Below are 23,098 nucleotides of genomic sequence, written 5' to 3' on the forward strand. Positions count from 1 at the left end.
ATGGCCGTAAGAGGGTCCCTTGGTAAGGGGGTGTCCCTTAGAGTAGGGAGGCCCTTGATGATGGATCCTTTGGCAATGAGAGACAAGGAAGGGGGGCCCTTAGTAGTAAGGGGCCCTTAGCAGTGGTGAGGATGCTTGGGAATGGATCCCCTGGCAACAGGGGAGCCTTTGGCAATGAATCTCTTGGCAACTGAGGGGGGGTCCTTGGCAATGGGTTCATTGATAGTGGGGTGAAGGATTGGTAATGAGGCCCTTGACAATAGGGGGGCCCCCATCCCGCATCCCATCTCTCATGAGACCTTTTGCTGTCCCTGGATGAAGCTGGTTCCCCAGCTCTGCCATTCACCACGACCTCATGCTTAAGAGAACTGAGGTACTCCAACAATTGGAGCCATTTAACGTTTTCAATAACAAGTGAGAAAGGGCAACTTTTTTTTTTTTAACGTCCACCTCCTTTGCTCACAGTCTGCCTTGCTTTGCTGTTTTTCTGCCTGCCTGCCCCGTTCTGAAGAACAAGGAGCTCCACAGGCCCTCCGAGTGCTGCCCCACAGAGCTGACATGGATGAAAAAGAGGAAACGCTGCAAGCAAAATGAGCTGAGCCCTGGATCCTGCAGCCTGTTACCCTCCTGGCTGCCACTGATATGCCAGAGAAGCATATCTTCTGCAGCACGGAGTAGTGATAAGAGTGTCTTTTACTGGTAATTCTCATACCAGGAGGAAGCCCTGGTATGCCTCTGGGGTGGCTTCGGTTTCTTTGCGTGTGTCCGACGTCGGTGCGAGTTGCTTTGTTTGTATGACTTCTGCTGACTGCTCTGCTTGAAGAGGAGAGGACTTCCTGCAGATTTCCAGTAAGATTTTTCATAAAAAACAAAAACAAAACACTCTTTGGATGATTTTGTTTGGCTTCCTACCTGTCCTTCTTAGTCACTGCTTTCTGTCTCGGGCATTTGCATTGCAAATTCTCCTAATGACGCTTTGCCTTTATGCAGCTGCCTGTATTTGATTCCTCAACGTACACAGAATGTACACAGGTTCTGGTTTTACATTGCCCTGTTTTGTTCTAACTGTCAGGCACCGCAGGATGAAGACTTAGAGCCAGGTCACTGTTGCAGAGGCATCGTCCAGATGTTGCATTGCATCAAGGAGTTTTAGCATGGGGATTGGACTGGGTGGTCTTCAGAAATCCCTTCCAACTGCTGCAGTTCTGTGATTCTGAGTTGTAAAAGCTCCTCCTGGGAGCTATTCAGAGAAACTCCTGACCAGAACACTGGGGCTGCGTTGTAACGCTTCTGAAAAGAAATTTCTGTATCTCCGTGCACCAGATGACTGTTTGCTAAGTTTGCCTTTTGCTTTGTTGTTTGTTTTTGCATGTTGGCAAAGCAGTGAAGCGATTTAAGAAAATGCACCTTACAGCTGATGACTGTGAAGCTCTCAGGCAGAGCGCTGAAGGTTTATCCTCCCTGACACAGCCACTGAATCAAAGGCGAAGCAGAGGAGATGTCAACAGGGGCCTCCAACCCTCTCATAGAACAAGGAGGCAACCAAGAGGTACACAGTTTGCTTCGGAGCCTGAGGGTTTTGGGGGAGTAAAACTACAGTAGAACAAAATGGATTTGGGTCATCTATCCTTGAGCTTGTGCTCTTGGAGGGGAATGAAATGTCAGGCAAGGTGAGTTCAAATGGGACTCAGGCATCAGTAAGACTTAGTAGGATGGCTTTTTTCTTTCCCTTTTCTTAGACAGTGCCTTGTGAATGAGATATCTTTAAGCTTCACTTTCATGAGCATCCGGGAATTAAATGTGTTAAAATCAGCTTGTGATTTATTTTTTTTCCAACATTTCCTCTTAGTTAAGCATCAGGATGTGTTGCAGACCAGGAGCAGGACAGAGTGGTCCTAGTGCACTCTTGGTGCTGACAAGTTGAATCAATGGGCTTCACAGATCAGAAAAGGGAGAAGCTGGGAGCAGTCTTTTGCCAAGCTTCAGTTTTGTTTATAGTCTCCAGTGCTTTCTGACATTGCAGCCAGGAAGCGTTTGGCAGGAAATGACTGTTTATGGTCTTAAAAAGAGTCCATCTCATTTAGCCTGCAGTTGGGGCAGCCTGATACAGGCTTGGTGATCTTCTCATGGTGCAGTGCTGGAATCAAACCTTGAAGTTACTGCCGAACTCCTTGTTAGCTCAGACAGTAGCAGTGTACTTTGTGCTGTTCCTCTTGACTTCACTGATACTTTTCCTTTTTCCTTAGCCCAAGGGCAGCAGAAGAACATCATGGATTACTTTAAGATCTCTCAGACACAGCAGGCAGTTGCTGGTAGGACAAAAAACATAAGCATCAAGGAAGAATTGCTGGATCCTTTCTTTGCTGAAGATGATGAAAGTAACATCTCCAATGTGATGGAGACAAGTGGTGACTCCTCCTCATTTCTGGAGGATGAGTGCATGGAAAACTCAAGAAAACGGCCTCTGTCTTCCACAGCTCCAAGCAGACTTCAGATAGAGAATGATTTGTGGGGTGAGCCTGAGAAGAAGGCAGTGGTGGTTCATCCTGAGCTCAGTCAAATCAAGCAAGAACTTGATGATGAAATAGAGATCGAACCAGTCCCTGATGCACACTATGGGCTCCTGGGGACTCGCAACTGGGAAATACCTCAGGGAAGCATTGAAGATTTGCCTGATGAAGTCTTGAGGATCATCTTTGCTTTCCTACCAGTGACTGATCTGTATCAAAGCCTGAGCCTGGTGTGCCACCGCTGGAGGATTATTGTTAGTGACCCAAGGGTAAGGACTGCTGTGACATCGATTCGAGCCTGGCCTTTCTCTTACTGCCCTGCTCTTTCTCAGTCTTGTGGTTGCTGTATCCCTGTCTTTCTTTGTACCTTTAAATCCCTTGATTATTCCCTAGTCCTTTCTTACTAGATATTTTTGGCATTCATGACCATAGTGGATACCTCCTCAGATGACAGCTTCAATACCAGGGTCACTTTACTTGAGCATTCTTCCCATACATGGAAAGAACATCCTGTAACACTCCACCAAATTTCCTTTCACTCCTTTCCTTGCACTGTGTCTTTTTTTCCCCCCAGCTGTGATCATGCAGGAAATCCAGGTGCTGGACTGGGCCTTATTCTTTTACAGCCAGTGTGCATCACTGTGTGCACGTCTGCCTGCATGTGGTGTCTGCTGTAGGTCAGTTTTAAGAGAAGGACCTTTAATTCTGTTTTTACAGAGCTTCATTCACCTATGGTCAAGGCCCTCGCATTGCAAACAGTTGTAAACCTGGTGTTGATCAACTTTTGCCCAGTCTAAGGAGCAAGATGTGGGAGGGCAGGGCTTCATAAGCACACAGATTTAAAGCACTCGGATCCCTCTCTGAGCAGATCTGTACAATAGAGCTGAAAACATACTCATTCCTTTAACACTTGGACACTTGAAGCCACACCAATGTCTCCCTGTTCCCATCACTCTAGAAAAAACAGCCTTTTGTTGGCAGGCTATGAGGAACAAGTCTTTCTTTCTCCCCTTTTTTTTTTTTTTCTCTGTCTCGTGCTAGATACCTGTTTCCATCAAGCTCCAGGGACTGTTTGAACTCCATGTCTTCTTTGGAAGTCATGTTGATTAGCTTATTGCCAGTAAAAGCCTATTGTCCTGCCCTTTGAGATGAAAGCTGGTGGTGTATGTTTCACATTCCAGTTCATCCCGTGGAAAAAGCTGTACCATCAGTACTTGGTGAAGGAAGACATGGCTCTGCGCAGGGTTGAACAGATCTTGCAGGATTTTGCCATAACAGATCAACGTAAAGAATGTATCTTGGGGCTCATCAGGTGAGTCTGCTTCAGCATTTTGTAGCTGTATATCCTCAGGCCTGCATTGCTTTGGGTCTTCTCCCATTTTATCCTGGTGAACTGCCAGGAGATAAATGGTGCTGCTTCCTGCAGGGTGACCACGCTGGAATGAGTGAGACTCTAATTATAATCATCCCTTTCAGCATCCTTTCCACTTACATTTTGTGATCTGTCATTTCATCACTTCTTTTTCATCTCCTGATCAGCCAAGGTCTCAACGAGGCTCAGCATATCTTTGCTTCAGCTAAAATGCAAGTATTTCATGGAGACTGTGAGATTTGTGCTCCTTTTCCTGGTCCCTCCCATCTACTGAGAGTTGTGTTTTTTTTCTTGGAGCACTACAGACTGTCTGCCAGGGCTCAGCAGTAAGCCCAACTTGAGTCCTTGATACAAACAAGTGTTCTGTTCAGATATCTGTAGACTAGAGAACAATTTTGTATGGCAGTTAAACGGTACAAGAAGAGTCAAATTGGATTAAGAGCAGCATGAATCTGTCTTCTGGAAGGAGAGTTTGAGACAGTGAGAAGGAACTTGCAGACTAGCAGCTGGCTGCAGTGAGGTATTTACATACACATCCATGTAACAGAACTGTTAAGTGCTTGGCTACATGACTTTAGGCACAAAAACAGGCTGCAAATACAAGTTTCTTAGCTGTAGGCGTCTCTGTTCGTTGCAGAGGAGTTGGACTAGGTGACCTTTAAAGGTCCCTTCCAACTCAACCAGTTCTATGATTCTATGATTCATTCAAATCCTGCGTCATTTGATGCCCAGGGGTATCCAAAGTGATAGCAGTTATTCCTCAGGACCTATAGCATATCATCTTGGTCTGTGAGACAGCACAAGATGCTAAATGGCACTCAGCAGCTTTGTTTAGGGAGTTGGGCTTAACCCTGGCATTGAAGGAAAGTGAAAATGAAGCTCCTGGACTGCAGACTTTGGACTCTTCAAAGATCTGCTTGAAAGAGCCCATAAGATAAGGCCCTAGAAGGAGGAAGGTCCCAGGAAAGCTGGTTAATATTCAAGGACAGCCTCCTCCAAGCTCCATAGTTGTCCATTCCAATGGATAGGAAGACATGCACAAATGCCAGGAAGCATACATGGATTAACAAGTAGCTCCTGGCCACATACAAACATAAGAAGAAGAAATGCACAGAACATGGAAGCAGGGCTGAGTAGCGTGGGAGGAACAGAGAGATGTTATCCAAGCTTCCAGAGTGAGATTAGGAAAGCCAAAGCCCAGCTGTAATTGAAGCTGGTCAGAGATGTCAAAGACAACAAGGATTTCTGTGAGTATGTTGGTGGCAGAATAAAGAGTGGGGAAAACACAAGCTCACTGCTGAATGAGATGGGGAAGCTGGTGATGAGGAGCTTGATGATCCTTGAGGTCCCTTCCAACCCAAGCCATTCTATGATTCTATGATTTTCAGGCATGATGAACAAGAAGGTCTTCAGGAGTAGTCTGCATGGATTCACCAAGGGACGTGGGTGCTTCTTGATGTGCTTACTTGATAGGACTTATTTACAAATGCTTCTGTTCCCCTTCCATGCAGGTGTGTCTCTGCCATTCCCACCAGCAGGCACGTAGATCCCAGGGCAGTCCTCCGGTGTTTGAAGTGTCACCACCTCTTCTCAAGGGCTGAAGTCTGCATCACAAGCAAACTGCCAGACTTACAAAGCAAGACAGGGGTAGGTTCAATGGTCATTCCTCTCCTTCACCCCACGGTTGTTGGTGCTTTAAGGTTAGATCTGCCCTCCCACATCTAGAAGTTTTCCTTTTGAAGCTTTACTCTGTACTGTTCAGGGGGATGGAATAGAATTTAGCTGTTCGTTGTGGCATTAGGGTTGTTTCACTCTGACTAAAAACTCAAAGCTTTTTGCTCAGTCTTCCTTCTTGTTCCCAGCCTGAGAAAATGTGGGCCATCATCACAGCAATGGTGCTTTTCTCTGATGGTGTCCATGACATCCAAAAACTGATGGCATGCCTGCAGAGACCCTGCTCTTCCCTCTCCTTTGTGGATGTGACTGAGACACTTTACTGCATTGCCACACTGCTGTATGCCATGAGGGAGAAGAACATCGCCATCACTAACAGGTAAGGGACGGAGAAATGCCTCTTTCAAGATGAGGCAATATGTGATGTACAGATCAGTGCTCGTGGGCAGTTCTGTTCTGTTGGCTGGGGCTCTGCAGTTCCTTGGTGCGTGCAGTTTCTCAGGAACACTGAGGATGAAGTAAGGATTAAGAACACACGTTCATATAGGAAGACTGGCAAGGAGCTGCACTGGAAAACAAATCAGTAGCCAGAAAAGAGGACAGTTTTGTAAGCTGCTATCTGCAAGGCTGAACACAGAAGATTTCATCCTTTTTTTTTTTTTTTTTTTTTTTAATTCAACCGTGGGCCATATGCTCATGCTACCAACCAGGAAAGTCAAGGTGCTCATTTGGCCTGTCAGTGACAGCTAATTGCTGGCTAAGATAATTAACTTGAGTAAAAGTCTGCTGAAGATGTGGCAGGCAGAGGGTGTCATTCACATGTGGTCAGAGTCACCCTTGTCCCATCTCCTTGGAGCACATGAGCAGAAATATGAATGACCACCTCTCTTCTGCCACTGTCTCTTCAAACCACACAAGGTTTATGATTTAGCTCAGAGGGATTTAAATAGCCTCCTAGGAACTGTCTTGTTTTGATATCTTGACCTATTTGAAGCTCCTAGAACAGCCAGTGAGTCTGAGAATTCAGTTAATTTAAAGCCATGGAGTTGCTTTGCTCCTCCCTTTGCACTAACAAAGCATTGTGAGGCACTGTGAGGGCTAACACACTTGTGTGACATGACTTTAAGGCAGTTTCTGGAACTGATTGACTTCACCCAACCTAACCCCAGATTCTGTCTCAATCTGCCCCACACTCTGTTACTGGTAGCGGTTTGGGAGAACACAAGGATCCTGTGGACTCTGATCCCAGGTCATGTTTGCATGGCAGGCACAAAATGTGCAAACCCAAAGCAGAAATAGAGCAGAGGCCACAAACAGAGCTGCCCCTGTGGTGCCTTTGTGGTCACTTTTCAAGGTATAATGAGCTGCACTTTGAAATACCAATATTGCCCCTACAACTCGCAAAGCATTCAAGATGTTGCTGTCTTCCAGGTGGCTGCAGAAGTTTCATCTGTAACTGATGATTCCTTAATGATAGATTCCCTCTTTTCCTTCCTGCCAGGATCCATTACAATATTTTCTACTGCCTGTATCTGATGGAAAATGCTTCTGTGACTGCACCACAGATGGTAGAAGAGGGGACGCCGTCTTCACAATGCAGGCAGGATTTCTGGTCCAGGTAACGACACTACAGGTGATCCAGGCAGTGTGCAGTGAGCCCTGGATGCAGAACAAACATCTCATAGCAAAGCCTGGTTGACAAGACTGCAAGATTCATAAGGATTACCACGGGACCTTGTTCTGCTTCTTGCCACCTTCTGCCTGAATTCTTAGGGGAAAGCCTTAAATCTGTGAAGATTAACTGAATTTAGAGGTCTTTGTTCTGCGTGTTGGCAGAACACAGTGATGGCTACTGAAATACTGCAGAGCCTAAATCACTGCTAAATATACTTCCAAATCAGTGCTCTCCCTGTGGATAAGATGCTTTGGAAAGAGGGAAGAGTGCTGCTTTAATTTTAACAGTCAGTTCCACTAGAAATGCAAGTTGCAGCCATCCAAAATGAGGGCTGGCATGCTGGTAATTATACTGTAGTGCAAGTGACATGGAGGTTCACCTATAAATACAACTGCAGGGCATTGATTCAGCTCCTCTTTTCTGAATCCTGTTTGGTGACTGTTACATATTAACTGTTATACATACAGTTGCTGTGAATTGTCACTAGATGGTAGCTTGCTTCCTAGAAAGGAAGGGCATTTAAGGGTGAAATACTTTTGTGGCCTTTAGAGAGCTAGGCTTGATTCCCCTTCTGTTGGACTGAGTCACTTAGCCTCCTTGTCCTCATCCACAGTAATGCTTTCATCCTTCACAGAGGTCTAGAAAAGGTAAATCCAATAAAATCATTCGTGATCTGTTGTATGACAGTGATGGAGACCATAATGGAAACAAAATTGAAGGCAAACAAGTGATGGGTTTAATTGCTTCATGGTTTGCCAGACCTTTTGTTCTATTCCTTCCTTTTCAAGCTTATTTTTTTTTCTAAGCAGAAATTTGCTTCTTTAATAGAAAATAAATCCTGAAAGCAGCCAGGTGCTGAAATGTCAAGGATATCTGGAGAAGCCTTTATACCTTTCCACATCCTGTGGGGGAGCAGAGCTGGTTCATGCTGTGGGCTGATGACAAATTTCAGACCTTTATGAATAAAACTACTGCACTCCAGCAGGAAGTGCTGAATGCCTTTCTGAACATTAATCACAGCTCTCAGCTTCCACGTGAGGCAGAGATCCTTGATGTCCTGCACTGAGGAATCTGAGAGCAATTTAAGATACGTGCTCTCAGAAGCAAGAAAACACCTCGAACTCTAAGATGCTGTTTGCTTTCAATGAGCCTAAGCCAAGAAAGCATGGCTGAGTGCCTTTGAGAGGATCTTTTCCTATACAACCTTTTGCAAAGTTTACTTTTTGTTTTTCCTCTTTCCAGTCTTATTATTCTCTGGAAGGTACTGCCTTTTTTGCACAATTAGCTTCTCCCAGTGCCAACCTCCTGCTTATGGGATGAGATAAATCATTTGTAGGTTTCCTTCTGCTATTAGATTTATTTATGTGGGAGAATGTTTATTCTTAATTCCTTTTACTTATTTAGGGTTTTTTTTTTTTCTTTTTTTAGTAGTTTGTCTGAAGTGAAACTGACCCATGAGCAGCAAAGGATTTTGAATCACAAAATTGAGCGTGGCCAAATAGTGAAAATTATGGCATTTGCAGGTAAGAGCAGCAACACAAACCAAGAGATTTTGTGCTCTCGCTCTCTGTACTGCAAAGGAACATTGTATAAAACCAAGAAAGCATATTTAAGAGGTGAGGGAAAAGTAAATTATCTCCTTTCACCTGCAGAGGATTTTCCTTTATGGAGGCTCAGAGGCAATGGATGCTGTGCTGAGCAGTCTGGTGGTGGTTTCCTGTGTCTCTACAAAATCACTGTGTCCAGATGACAAGAATGGGGATGTTCACAAACTCTTAACAGGTTACATGTAACCACAAACAGAGTGGAAAAAGAGCCTAACTTGTTACCCTTCTCCAAATGTGTGGATGAGAATCGTTGCCAAAGCATTTGTTAAATTAATGTAATGATGCTGTGGTAGAAAAGCTTCATCTTTCTGCATCTGTGTTGCATGTAGAAGGTCTTGGAAGCCTCAGACTTTTCTCTAGGGCATTCAGCAGAGTATCAGTGTCACATTCACATGCAAAACATGGATGAAATATGCTTTGGTACCGTTCCTTTCATGTTCTGGGCTGCATCACTTATAGGAACTCATGAATCATTCAGAAGAGCAATTCTGATGTTTCATTTGCCAAGCTGCCTCTCAAGGGAGCCAGTACCTCCATGTGTGATCTGGCTTCAAGAACATTGGAAAGCCAAAGTGATTATATTTCAGAGCTTTTGGGCTGCAGAGTGTAATTTTTCAAAGCTACTCCGCTCTGTGGCTTCTGATTTCACTCAAGTCAGTGTATAAATCCCCATTAGCTGCAAATAGTCCTACTGTGTGGTTAGTAAAGGATGGTAATCATGGAGCCATAAAATGGCCTGGGTTGGAAGGGACCTCAAGGATCGTGAAGCTCGAACCACCCCGCCACAGGCAGAGCCACCAACCTCCCCATTTCATAGCAGCCCAGGCTGCCCAGGGCCCCATCCAACCTGGCCTTGACCACCTCCAGGGATGGTTGGGGCATCCACATCCACTCTGGGCAGCTGTTCCAGCACCTCACTACTCTCTCTGTAAAGAACTTCCCCCTGACATCCAACCTCAATCTTCCCTCCATCAACTTAAAGCCAGTTCCCCTTGTCCTGTTATTATCTACCCTATACTATCTACTCTGTAATGCTAACAGAAGGTGTGCAGGTTCATTCATTCTTGACAATAGATAATTTTTGGGTGACTCTGTTCTTCAGGTACAGGAAAGACCTCAACGTTGGTGAAGTACGCAGAGAAGTTTGCTGACCTCAGTTTCCTGTATGTGACGTTTAATAAAGCTGTTGCAGAGAGGGGCAGGCTGGTCTTCCCCAGGAATGTTACATGCAAGACTTTTCACTCTTTAGCATTTGGAAGCGTTGGCAAACAGTGAGTGGGACTTTTTGATTCCCTATGGGAGAAGGGAAGAGGAGGCAGGAAAGGAAGATCTGAACTCAAAAAGGCTAAAATTATAGAGACAGTTGATTTCTTTCATCTGCTTCAAGTCAGTCTGATTCATAGAATCATGGAATGACCTGTGTTGAAAAGGACCACAATGATCATCCAGTTTCAACCCCCTGCTTTATGCAGGGTTGCCAACCACCAGACCAGGCTGCCCAGAGCCACATCCAGCCTGGCCTTGAATGCCTCCAGGGATGGGGCATCCACAAACTCATTGGGCAGCCTGATCCAATGTGTCACCACCCCTCTGAGTGAAAATAAACTGTGATTTACTGTGTCCATAGTCTTTCAGGTTGGGTGGGTCAGTGGCATTAGCACCCATGTGTGCCTGTCAGTCCTTTAGCTGTTTCAAGGTTGTTCATCCTGTTTATGTTTGTAGCCAAGGAGCACTTCACAGGGAGATAGAAAGCTACTGAGAATGGATTTTCCCTCTTTCTGGCTTAATTTGCTCACTTTGCACTTCAGTGGCTCTAAACTTTGCTTTCCTTTAGCAGAGGAGGGTTTTTCATAGCCTGAGTTGTACTAATAGTTCAGTTTCCACCATTACCAGCGATTATGTTGGCACATCTACACTGCAGACAGAAGGGAAAATGAGCCATGACACAGAAAAGGAGGGGAATCCTCTTTGTTGTTCTGAGAATGCTCTGTAGTTGCAAGAGTAAATGATGGGAATACCTCTCTGCCTTATGATTCTATCTATAAAAATATGTAAAATGAATGAGTCTGTGGCTCCATCAGGAGTATAGTGAGGACAAGTAGGCACAGGTTTTTAAGGTGTTCTGCTACCAGGTCAAAATAGGGTACATTAAACAGCTTCTGTGAGCGTTAGTGTGCATCATGGGCTAGCTTCTGCAGTGAGATTTTGGTGTGTGTTTCAACATCTCTTAATTTTTATGGCACAGATATAAAGAGAAAGGCAAACTGAACTTCTCGAAGCTCTCGGCGTACTCTGTGAGTTTTCTCATCCAGAACCGTGAGGGACAATCTATGTTCATCAGAGGGAAAACAGTCTCACAGACCCTTGAAAACTTTTTTGCCTCTTCAGATGAAGAGATATGTGAAGAGCACACACCTATTTGGTTCAAAAACACCCATGGAGAGAGAAAACTTGTCAGCCCAGAAGAAAAGAGAGTGAGTACCTGCGTCGAAAGAAGAGTTGGGCTGCAAGGTTTAGAATCATAGAATGACCTGTGTTGAAAACGACCACAATGATCATCCAGTTTCAACCCCCCTGCTGTGTGCAGGGTCGCCAACCACCAGACCAGGCTGCCCAGAGCCACATCCAGCCTGGCCTTGAATGCCTCCAGGGATGGGGCATCCACAGCCTCCTTGGGCAGCCTGATCCAGTGTGTCACCACTCCCTGTGTGAAAAACTTCTTCCTACTATCTAACCTAAAGTTAGATTTTAGTTAGGTTTTAGTTTAAAACCATTCCCCCTTGCATATTTCTGCAAGAGCTGTAGACTGTGGGCTGTAGTCATCCCATATTTCATTGTTCACAAGCTTTCATGCTTCAGAACTGACTGTCAAAAAATGTTTTTCCTCTGGTGCCAAATCCAAGGGAACTGGATTCTGATCGCTTGCACAGCTGGTATCTAGAGAGTAGATTGACATCTCTTGCTGCTCACTGCAAATGTCTCTTCCCTACAAGGCAGAATGAAAAAAGATTGGCATGCATTTGTATCAGTGCCTGAGCAGTGGTGTGATATTATGTGTGAACACAAGAAATGTTTCATTTGTCATTTTGATAAGTAAAACCAAACCCAAACATTCTAATCTGGACTATGAACGTATGTCAACAACTCTTAAAGGTCTGACATTGCAGACAATGGGCTGGAGTTGTGAAGATAAAGCTTTCTGCTGTGCATTGATCGTTTGTGATCAGGTCCAGCCCAGATGGCAGAATTCCAATCTGCAGTTCAGTTCAGAAGTTTTCTGGGAAGAGGAAAGGAATTTAGAAGGAAATACTGCAAGCTCGTGATTGGCTTTTACCAGCCACTCTACTATTTCCAGTTTTGCTGTGCCTGGACTTTTTTTCTGCTCAAAACAACCTCTCCACACCCTTCTGTTTTCTTTTTTTAGATCAATGTGGAAGAAGCAAAAGAGATATGGTACAACATGAAGAAGCTGGATGGAGATGTAGAGAGGAAATACAAGATCACTTGTGATGGTAAGAGCATATAGATGTCAAATAGCCTTCAGGTAGTGAGCAGTCATGCAACTACCAAGCAAATGGTAGGGCTAGAAGCTGCTATTCTTAAGATATCAAGACAAGCAAATGACCCTCTCTCTTTTCCTCAGGGTATTTGAAACTCTGGCAGCTCAGTAAGCCTCAGCTTTCGGGATATGATGCCATTTTTGTTGATGAAGCACAGGACTGCACGCCAGGTAAGTGGGAAAATGTCTGCAGCCTTCCTAGGTTAACCTTCCTGTTGGCTTTCTTTGCCAGGGTATATGAGGAGTAGCTCCCTGCTGCAAAGCATGTTGAGTAGGTTCTCTAAGGAGATCAAAGCAGACTGAATTGTGTGCTGAAGAACACAGGAAGAGGGGCAGAAGATGGCTTTGTCTTTTCAGCAGCTGTTAAATCAGCTCAAAGGCTTCATCAGACCACCTCCCACTTGTATTCTTTGGAGACCTGAACCTGGAGGTTTTAGCTTTGCCTAGGAGTGAATAATGAATGCGTGGAGAGCTTAAGGATGAGAATTAAGCAACAGACTAATATGGGTGCTACTGTTGTGGGTGTATACTACAGGCTACACGATGAGGAGGTGGAAGTTGGTGAGGCCTTCTGCAGACAGCTGGAAGTAGCTTCATGATCCCAGGCACTGGTTCTTCTGGGGGGCTCCAATCATCCTGGTATTTGTTGGATGAGCAAAACTGCCAGGCACGCGCAGTCCAGGAGGTTCCAGCAATGCGTGGAAGACAGCGTTCTAATGCAAGTGGTGGAGGAACCAACAAGAAGATGTGCTGCTGGAACTTGTTCTTACCAACTGGGAAGAGCTGATTGGAGATGAGAAGGCTGGGGGCAGCCTTAAATGCAGCAACTATGAGATAGTGGAGTTCAGGTTCTTAGATGGAAGAAACAAGTAAGTAGGATTACAACCCTTGACTTCAGAAGAGCCAACTTTGACCTCTTCAAGGATCTGCTTGGAGGTATCCCATGGGCTACAGAACTGGAAGTTAAGGGGACACAAAAGTGTTGGCTGACATTCAGGCACCACTTTTTCCAAGCTCAAGACCAGTTCATCCCTGAGAGTAAGAAATAGGGAAAAGGTGTCAGGAGAAATGCCTGGACGTGCAAGGAGATCATGGAAGAACTCAGCTGAAGAAGAAAGTCTACAGGATGTGGAAAATCGGTCTGGCCACTTGTGAGCAATATAGGAACACTGTCAGAGCATGCAGGAACGTAGCAAGGAAGGCTGAGACCCACTTGGAATTAAATCTTTGTGATGGAACAGCTTATTCTGGATGTCATCTCCAAGCAAGTGGAAGGGAAGGTTATCAGGAGTAGTTAACATGGATTCACCAAGGGGAAATCAATGCTCAACTAACCTGGCAGTGTAGAGAACCTGCTGTCACAGGACTGGACTATTTCCAGAGGTCCCTTCCAATCCCTATCCAGGTCAACGAGGCTGGGTGGTGGATTTGTGCTGGGCTCACACATGTGGGATTCAGACAATGTGCAGTCCCAGTCCAGGAAAAAACTCTCAGGCTAAAATAGTGGGAGGTTGCTTATAGAGTTCTCAGTGAGCTGCACTCTTCTCGTTGCTCTTCCATGACTTGCTTTCTTCTGTAGCTGTGTTAACCCTTTCTTAAGTACCATAAGTTGTCAGGAAAGAGATCTACAGGCACAAAATAACACAAATTTCACTTTGACTTTGTTAGCAGGCCCTCTTCTAATGCTCTTGTTTTTTCTGCAGCCATTGTGGATATTGTGCTGTCACAGACATGTGGTGTCATCCTCGTAGGAGACCCCCATCAGCAGATTTATTCCTTCCGAGGTGCTGTCAATACCCTCTATACAGTGCCTCATACCCATATCTACTATTTGACCCAGGTAAGAGCCTATGTTCATGGAATCACTAACAACCCATCACTACTGTGCTCACAAAGCCATGACGAGGGTCTGCTTTGGGTGGATCACAAATAGGGTGGAAAATGTCCTTCAGAAGGTGTCTAGCAGGCCTCTCAAGTTCATGGTCATGGAGTATTTGCCTTGCCTGGATTAGTGGTGTGATCTTCAAACTCCACACCCATCGTGCCTCTTACTGGAGTGATCTTGTGGCTTGAAAAATTGGCAGTGGAGTGTAGACCTTAGTGAATGGCCCATTTTGAGGACATCTTCTCTTTTTGTTTGAGTTCTCAGCTCCTTTTGAGTGTGCAGGGGTAGATACCCTCCTTGCTTGTACTATTTGTCCATGATATCTCCTGCCCTGTTCACCTACCAAGGGCTTGAGTTTCATAAGCAGCATCAGCCAATCTGAGTTTACCCCCAAAGAGATCTCCCTCTTTCATTCTGTACACATGATGTTTGCATTTCCAGGCTGGGTTATCTAATCTGTTGCTGTTCTAACAGAAAGCTCTCCCTGTTTCATTTTTTGGCCTCTTTAGCCATGTGGCTACATAGTTTTCACAGCTAATGTAAAGGAGGCACCTTTAGGACTCTTTGCAGAATAAATCAGCTTAAACCAACAAGACAGGTTCTACTGCAGCCAGTTCCTAAGCCAGAACTGCCATAAAAAAGCCTGTCCATGCAAGCTGCCTTTTCTTTCTTGCACCTTGCCAAGGGGCAGCAAGCAGGGACAATTACATAGGAGCAGAGGCTCTTGTCCCTGCCCACAGGACAGCTATGACATATCCCTACTGGGAAAGAGTCTTATTGAAGTTGAGAGGCTGAAAACCATCTTTTGCCCCTATATGATAGTCTTATCTCACAGCACAGTTCCTATTACCTTAGCTGGAAAAGTGATTTCTTGGAATAATTTGAGGGGATTTGGGTGCTTTTTCTAAGAGAAATGTTGTCCAGAAGTTTGGTGAGAGCTGTATGCTCCATGTATAGTAATGCTGTTGTAGGTTATTACAACATCTTTTCATGCTATTTCCTTCACTTTTCCATATAGAGTTTCAGATTTGGTCCTGAAATAGCTTATGTTGGAGCAACCATTCTGGATGTCTGCAAGGGCATCAGGAATAGGACATTAGTGGGTGGAAACCAAAAGGGTAAGTTGTGTCCTTGCACCACACAGTTCTGTTCAGTGCCCAGGAGTAGCAGACCTGCATCCCTGGAGGCATTCAAGGCCAGGCTGGATGTGGCTCTGGACAGCCTGGTCTGGTGGTTGGCAACCCTGCACACAGCAGGGGGGTTGAAACTGGATGATCACTGTGGTCCTTTTCAACCCAGGCCATTCTATGATTCTGTGATAATAAACAAAACATCTCTGGATTAATCCTGATTTATGAGGATCTTTGTTTTTCAGATACCCACTAACTGGCAGTGTCTTTGTGCAGGTGATATCAGAGGCAACATGGAAGGGAAGATAACAATGCTGTCACGAAGCAATTTCACTGTGTTTGAGGACGCTGCAAAGCTTGCTGGAAGAGAGAGGCAGATTAAAATACACATCATTGGGGTAAGGGAAAATTGCCAACACATCTTGCACATCCCCAAGCCTGTCAGCACCTGTAGCAACAGCAACACCTTGAAATAGCTGTGGTTGATCTTCTGAGTGTAAGCAGCTCCTGTGTGTGCATGTCTGCAGAAATTCATGTGTGAACTGCAGGGACATTTGAGTGCTGCACATTTCAGAAGCCTCAGAAGAGTCGTTCATCTTCACGCTCCGAAACACAGGGAGCTGTGATTTAATTTGAGATGTTCTTCTGCACCTAGAGATGCAAAATAAACTCTGGGCAGCACCTTTACTTGTATTTATTAAGCCAAATAGTTGTAGTTTTTTGGTTTGTTTTTTTTTTTCATTGTAGGGACTTGTGCGTTTTGGCCTGAGCAAAATTTATGATATTTGGAAGCTCAGTCAACCTGCAGACGAACGGGCGAAAGGTGAGTACATAGAATCACAGACAGTGTATCCTCACCCTTCTGTCTGTCAGCTTCCCTACAACAGCACTGGTGTTTCTCTATTTGCTGGGGTGATGGAAGGCTTCTAGGTGTTTTATTTTATATTTCCTCGTGCAGTGGTCTGTGGCAAACTGACTTCCTACAGAATCTGTGGGGTCTGTTAGGGAGCCCTCCACAGCAATGCCTTCTGCAATGCCTTGTCTGGACTCCAAGAGACCAATTAACTGATATAAGCAAGTACTTTAGGATGTTTTCCCTTTGATTTGATTCTGTTTTTCAGTCCTATTTTGGGATTCATAGAACAGTGGAATATCCTAAGTTGGAAAGGACCCATAAGGATCATTGAGCCCATTCGTTTTTGTTGTTGTTGGGTTTTGCTGTTGTTGTTTTAAATTCTCATTTGTTGTATCCTCTATCACAATTCTTTTTCTCTGTTGGCGTCGTGTAGGAAATGAGTCATTTCTTTCAAATCTGCAGAATTTCACATGCATTGTTGGCAGAAATTCATGTGCAGAATTGGCAGAAATTTGTATGCATTGTTATACAGCATAGAGAAGCAAACGATTACTGCTGCAAATGATTGTAGGCATGTTATTACCGATCATTGGAACATGAGTTACTGGGAAAACTCCTTGCTGTGTGGGTACAAGGAGGGAATAATGCAGGTTGGAAGGGCCCTGGGGCTGTCCCTGAGTTCCTACTCCAGGCTCTGAAGTTCCATTAGAACGTTTTCAGATTGCTCAGAACCTTTTCCCCTTGATTTACAAATTACCCCAGGGATGAAAGGTTTGCAGCCTTTTTAGGAAACTCCTGAGCAACAGAAATGAGTGAGCTCGTGAATGTTTTCCTGTTGCTCCTTCCTCAAATCCTTCAGCTTCTATAATCTTTACTGGCCCTTTCAACCCAACCTCTTCTATGATCCTATGGTCTTCTAACCCAACCTCTTCTATGGTTCTGTGGTCCTTAAGGTCTCTTCCAACCTAAGCCACTCTAGAATTCTGTGATCTTTAAGATCCCTTCTAACCCATTCTATGCTCTTTATGGTCCCTTCCAACCCAACCTCTTCTACGATTCTGTGATCATTGAGGTCCTTTCCAACTGAAGCCATTGTATGATCACAGCAGTGACAGAGCAAGGAGTGTATCCCAAGCCCTTGCATCCCACAGCAGCAGTCCATGCACTGGTGCACACTCACCTTCTCTAATATTTACTCTGAGATTTGATGAGAAACAAAAAAAAACCCACAAAAACCACCCCAATCTGTGCCTGTTAAATAGACACGTATCTGTTACTTTTCCTTCAGCAAACCTTGTGATAAACGACTCCTTTATCAAGAGATGGGAAGAAAACGAGGGCTTCATTGGTTTGAAGAATTATGCAACGCGCGTTGATGACAAAGAGCTGGAAATGAAGATTAGGATAGTGGAGAAGTTCAAAGAGCGGGTCCCCGAGTTGGTGCGGAAGATCGAGAGCAGCCATGTGTTGCAAGAAGCTATGGCAGGTGAAGCCAAGCTGTGTCACAAAGAAACAAGTTCAGGGCTTTTCTCAGCACAGCTTCAGTGCTGAATCCACCTTGTTCTGCAAAAAGGTTGGAGGAAGCTGGTCTTTTTTGGGAGAAAGAAAGTAAGACAGTAAGGTGTATCTGAGTTTCCAGGTGTTCAGGACGATGAGCCTGCCATCAAAAGGCTGCTTAATGTGGCTTTGCTAGTGGCAAATAAAGCTCTGGGTGCAATACAGATGGAAAGCTCTAGGACTTTGTTCTGCTTTTTTGTGCTTGCTGTTGCATTTTCCCTTCAGCTTTCTGGATTTTTGAGATGGGCAACAAAGCAATGATAATTCACCAAATGAAGTGTGTTCCTGCTTGGGAGTTGGGACTGGGGCTCAGGCTGCTGATAGCCAGACATCACCCTTGGCTGGGAAGTTGCCTGTAGCAATCTACAATCCTATTAGCAGTGCTGTGCTCCCAGTTTGTGTTTGGGGAGAGGCGAAATGCATGTGGAATCATTGTGAAATTAAAAATATAAATCACTGCAGCAACATGGATAACTTTTTTTTTTTCTTTTTTTTTTTTTTCTTTTTTTTTATTATGTGCTCTGGTTACAGATTACCTACTAGGCACCGTCCACCAAGCCAAGGGCCTGGAGTTTGACACAGTGCTGGTTGCAGATGACTTTGTGGATGTACCGTGTCCCAGAGACAATAACCAGGGAAGACCTCAATTCATTATTGGTAAGGGAATACCTGTGTGTGGCACCCATCCTGACCTGAAAATGGAGAAACAAAGCATGATGCTGGTGCTTATCTTGCAAGCTTGTGGTGTTCTAGAAATCATTTGATCTTGTAGTTCTCTGGCAACACAGAGAGGCCATGCTTGGGAAAGACACTGCTGTGAGCCGTGTAACACCTTCCTGGTCTTGCTGTGCTGTTCTAACAAGTCACAGAATCACGTTGTTCTCTGACAGTAGGAGAACACCAAGCTTAAGTCCAACACCAACTTATCTCCACCATGCCCACTAACCAATGTTCCTCAGTGCTAATTCTCCACATTTCTTGAACACCTCCAGGGACAGCGACTCCACCACCTCCTTGGGCAGCCTATTCCAATGCATTACCACTGTGCTGCAGGACTTCTAATCTCCAAGATATCCATTGTCACCCCATGAAGCCAATGGCATTTGAAATGGCATTTGAAATTAAACATCAGTCTGTATCAGTGGAAAATCATGCAGGAAAGCCTTCCCCTGACCCTGCCCACAACTTTCTTCCAGGATAATGAATGGCAACATAGCCAATTAGAAGCTTTTGTCAAAACTGTCCCCACGGAGCTGGCCCATCAAGGACAATGTATTCATCAGTAGCTTCATGCAGGTCATGCTAAGCCCAAAGGTCAACCAGATGTGGTTGGGAGCCCATCTTCTTCTCCCACGGTTGCACCCTTTATGCAGAAGCAATTGGATTAGGATATGCTGGGACCTTTGGTGACAAGAGGAGTGAAAGCCACTTGTGTAAGCCAGTCCCTGAATCAAGACTGCCATTCTTTCACCATTTCTGCCTCTGACTCATTGTCTGGCCTTGAGAATGTCATTGAATCTTTCTCTGCCTCAGGATCTGCATAAAAATAATGATGTTGTACTGGAAAAGACCTGTCAAACGTCATTCTAACGTGCCTCTTTCAAATCCTTCATTAGAAAAAAAAATTCTATAGGGGGCAGAGTTTTTGAATCAGTTATTAAGCCTTTCCCAGTGTCTCAGTGCGTTGGACTAAATCTCAACCCAACGATGTTGGAATCTCAACGATGCCACATTTTGATCAGAATTTGAGAACAGAAGTTATTTAGAAAAGTATTCTTATTTATTCCAGTGGCATCTTCAAGCTCTGGTGATGAGTTATCTAATTAGTTGTTTTGCTATTTGCAAAGAGCCAGATAATACATCACACTTTCCAGCTAAAAAACTTTCGTTTCGCATCTTCTCTCCTTCTTAATCAACTTCTGAGTCATTCCTTAGTTTTTTATCCAGAAATCCAAAACATGTTTACAGTTTTTCAAGCTTTCCAGTCAGCAGGAAAATGGAGGGCTTGTTGGCAGCTCTGTTTGCAAGAGCAAGCTTCCTAAAAAAGCTCCTGGTGTCATTTCAGGTACGCCAGCTGAAGTTACAGCATGACAGAGCTGTGCATTTATGATCTTTCCTTCTATCTAGGCATGCATCCTGAGGATGAATGGAACCTGCTTTATGTTGCAGTGACACGTGCAAAGAAATGCTTGTTAATGTCACAGTCCTTGGAGCACCTTTTGGCATTGGCAGGGGTAAGTGAAATTCTTCCAAAGTGTACGAAACCTGGAGCAGGGCAACGTGGGGTTCTGATAGCTGCACTTTGTGGCACGTTGCTCCAAAGCAAACCCATCCATTTGGCTGAGCAGCACTGCCTGATGTGTAACAGAGCAGGCATCTCATCCATCCTCCCTGCAGAAAACAGGGGCTCCTCAATCAGGTTGCTCAGAGCCTGCTCCAACTTGACCTTGAGTGTCTCCAAGGACATTTGGAGGGTCTTTTTTGTGATGGAGGAACTTAAAATAAGATTATAGTGAAATTACCCTAAGATTCGTGCTGAGGGTGGACTACGACCTCCTCAACAGCTGAGAACACTGTGCACAATTCCCACTGCTCTGCACTGTGCTTTCAGTAGCAAGACAAACAGTCCAAGTGGTGCAGTGTTTTTCCCCAATCCTTTTTGGACATTGCCTTCATAGCCTCCCTCCTTATCTCAGAGCAAGGTTCCCTTTTCTGTTGCAGTGCCCTTACTTTGCTTCCTTCCTTACCAGCTGCCACTGAGTTCTGCTTGGTCACTAGGCACTTTTTGGCAGTATTTTTATAAGCACGCCCTGTTGCAAGTCATTTCCCAGGGCACTCAAAAAAAAACCCCAACGAAATTAACTCCAAAAAATCAACTGTTCCCATTTCTCAGCTCCCTGTGAGTGTTATTTTATTGTTGTTCTGCTTTTCTTGTCTTCTAGGAGCACTTCCTTCGAGTGGAGCTGATGGGTGAGGCTGTGAAGACCGGGGTTGCTTGTTCTGCACAACAGTGTACGCAGACGTTGCAATCTGGCACCAGGCTGGTTGTGAAGAAGCTGCCTCTGATTCATGTATGTCCCCTCCAAACACTGCTTCTTTTTCTTGAGCAAGCAAGCCACCAAGACCTATAAGATCATGGTTTTCAATCACGAGACTTCACAGGGTGCTCTAGCCATGGGATGGCTGGCATCATTCTGAGCTATCTCTTGGGGAAGGGACAACTTCAGTGCTAAGTTTCTGTGGAAGTGAGCAAGGAGTGTCCTGTGGCTCAGCCCTTAATTTCTGACCTCTTGAATACATGATTTTGGGATAGTGGTGCAGTTCCTACAGAGTCACTCTGGTCTTGACCTCTCTCATGAGACTGTGGTCTCAAGTGGAGGCATTTTGGGGTTTTTTCTTGTGTCATACCCCAGTTTGTCTTGGGGCATCTGCCTCACTCTGCAGAGGCCATCAAACATCCACCTAGGGATGAACAGAGCGTGCTTTGTCCCTGCCAGGAGCTGTGTGTGAACTAGCAAGAGGCTGACAATCTGATTTTTGGGTCCAGTTTTGGCTTGAGTTCCACCTTATGGCTTTGGGGTTGATCTTCACCCAGAAAGTGCAGTCACGTAGCACATGGTAAATCCAGTGGGTCTCCATGTCTGGGACAGGAGATAAGAGATGGCTCTGATCCATCAGCAGGGAATATAGGCAGCGATAAGAGCAGGATTCACTCCCTATCATTGCAAAGGGCCATGCAGATGTATGAGAGGAAATATCAACTGCCTGGCCATGCATCCTCTTCCTCCCCAGAGAAAACCTGCGTGGAGACATTTGCTTGCAGCTATTAAGCAAACTGTCCCACAGTGGATTCCTTTGCATGGGAGGTGGTAGGAGATACTTTGGGCACAACATTGCACTCTTATCTGATCCAGTAGGTTGAGCCCAGGGCTGGGAGCAGGAGGCTGCATTCCTCCAGCCTCACTTTTTTCTCAAATCTTTTTCCCCCACAGAGCAACGGCAGCAGGAATATGGGTGGCTACCTTTGCTATTCCTGTGTGCAGAAGCTTTTTGGCACTATGACACCCCTGGCCTTCCTCCCAGCACTTTATGAAGAGCCCATCATGCTCTAACGAAGCCTTGCAAGTCCCAGAGCCATTGCCTCATCCCAGAGCTGTACTGAGTGCAGGATGACAACTGCTGTCACATCCATGCTCCAAAATCAGGTTGGATTCTTGGGACCAGCTCCGAGAGGAACCATCCAGGTTGTCTATACGGAGTGGTGAGACCTTTTCTCAAGCCCTGCAGGAGCTGGTCAGCATGACCTGCATCACTGCACAGGAGAATATGCACAGCACAGTCTATTGGACTTTTATTTTATTTTTTTTGAGCACTACTCATCCATCCTCTCCATCTCCAGGAAAATACTTTCAGTGACAAAGCTGCTGGGGTTTCCCTGCCTTTTCTACCACTTTGTGCCTCAGGGAAATCCTCATCCAACAAAAGAGGAGCTTGATGCTGGGAAGTACCCAGAAAAACTTGTTCCCAGAAAATGAACTTTTTCCCAGAGCCTGTTTCAACTGGGACATTTTCACTGTCAGTTCTGGATCACTGGGGAAGAAGGAAGTCATAATCTCTCCCAGCTGAATTTAAGTCATTTGCCTTACTTGCAGCCAAGAAGTTTCTTCAGGCTTAATTTCTCTTTGTAGCAAAGCACTGAGGGAAGAGAGGCAGCATTTGAAGAACTGCTTCAATTTAATTCCAGTCTAACACAGCTGATCAGAAAGAAGACAGAGAACATTTTTAATACAGAGATAAAGTTTGTGGCAAAAAAAACCCAACTGCTTTAATGATTTGTTTTTTCCTCACCCATTAAGAAGTCTTCCTGGGTTATATTTGTTTTTCAGCCATCACAATAGCAATGGTACCAGCAGGATGGTGACCCTGTCAATCAGAGGGTGGCTTATGCTGCCTGCCTGAAGATAACATCTTGGCTTGTTGTCCCGGAGGCCACATCATACACAGATCAAAACTGAAACCAGTTTAGGTAGAGGCGTGATCTTGGCCTTCAGCCTGGAGCCATAAGCAATGTTTGTTGAAGACTCCCACATCCTGTTGACTTCCACTGTTATTTGTGGCATGGCAGCTATTTTGTTGGCTCTCCTTTTGCTTTTGAAGCAGTGACTCCGGGAAGACTTTCTGCTTATCAAAACTGCAGGTAACTTTGCTCAAAACTTGAAAGTTTGAATACAACTGCAAAGCTCTTGCAGATACAGGACCATAGACCTCCAGCA

At 45.0% G+C, this 23,098-nt stretch overlaps 1 protein-coding gene across 1 annotated transcript; it reads left to right on the forward strand.

Moving 5' to 3' along the window:
• Positions 1–21,937, forward strand: FBH1 (F-box DNA helicase 1; the record flags this gene model as incomplete). The annotated part of the gene is made up of 21 exons (XM_079533838.1): positions 1–22; positions 1,382–1,549; positions 2,247–2,779; positions 3,692–3,822; positions 5,394–5,529; positions 5,745–5,935; positions 7,058–7,174; positions 8,660–8,754; positions 9,941–10,109; positions 11,084–11,312; positions 12,263–12,350; positions 12,482–12,568; positions 14,101–14,237; positions 15,301–15,400; positions 15,689–15,810; positions 16,160–16,235; positions 17,557–17,754; positions 18,357–18,482; positions 19,953–20,059; positions 20,768–20,896; positions 21,818–21,937. 21 exons carry the CDS (start codon positions 1–3, stop codon positions 21,935–21,937), a joined length of 3,081 nt encoding a protein of 1,026 aa, XP_079389964.1.
• Positions 21,938–23,098: the final 1,161 nt, after the last annotated feature.

Source organism: Tetrao urogallus (assembly GCF_951394365.1).
Source record: "Tetrao urogallus genome assembly, chromosome: 1".
NCBI lineage: Eukaryota > Metazoa > Chordata > Aves > Galliformes > Phasianidae > Tetrao > Tetrao urogallus.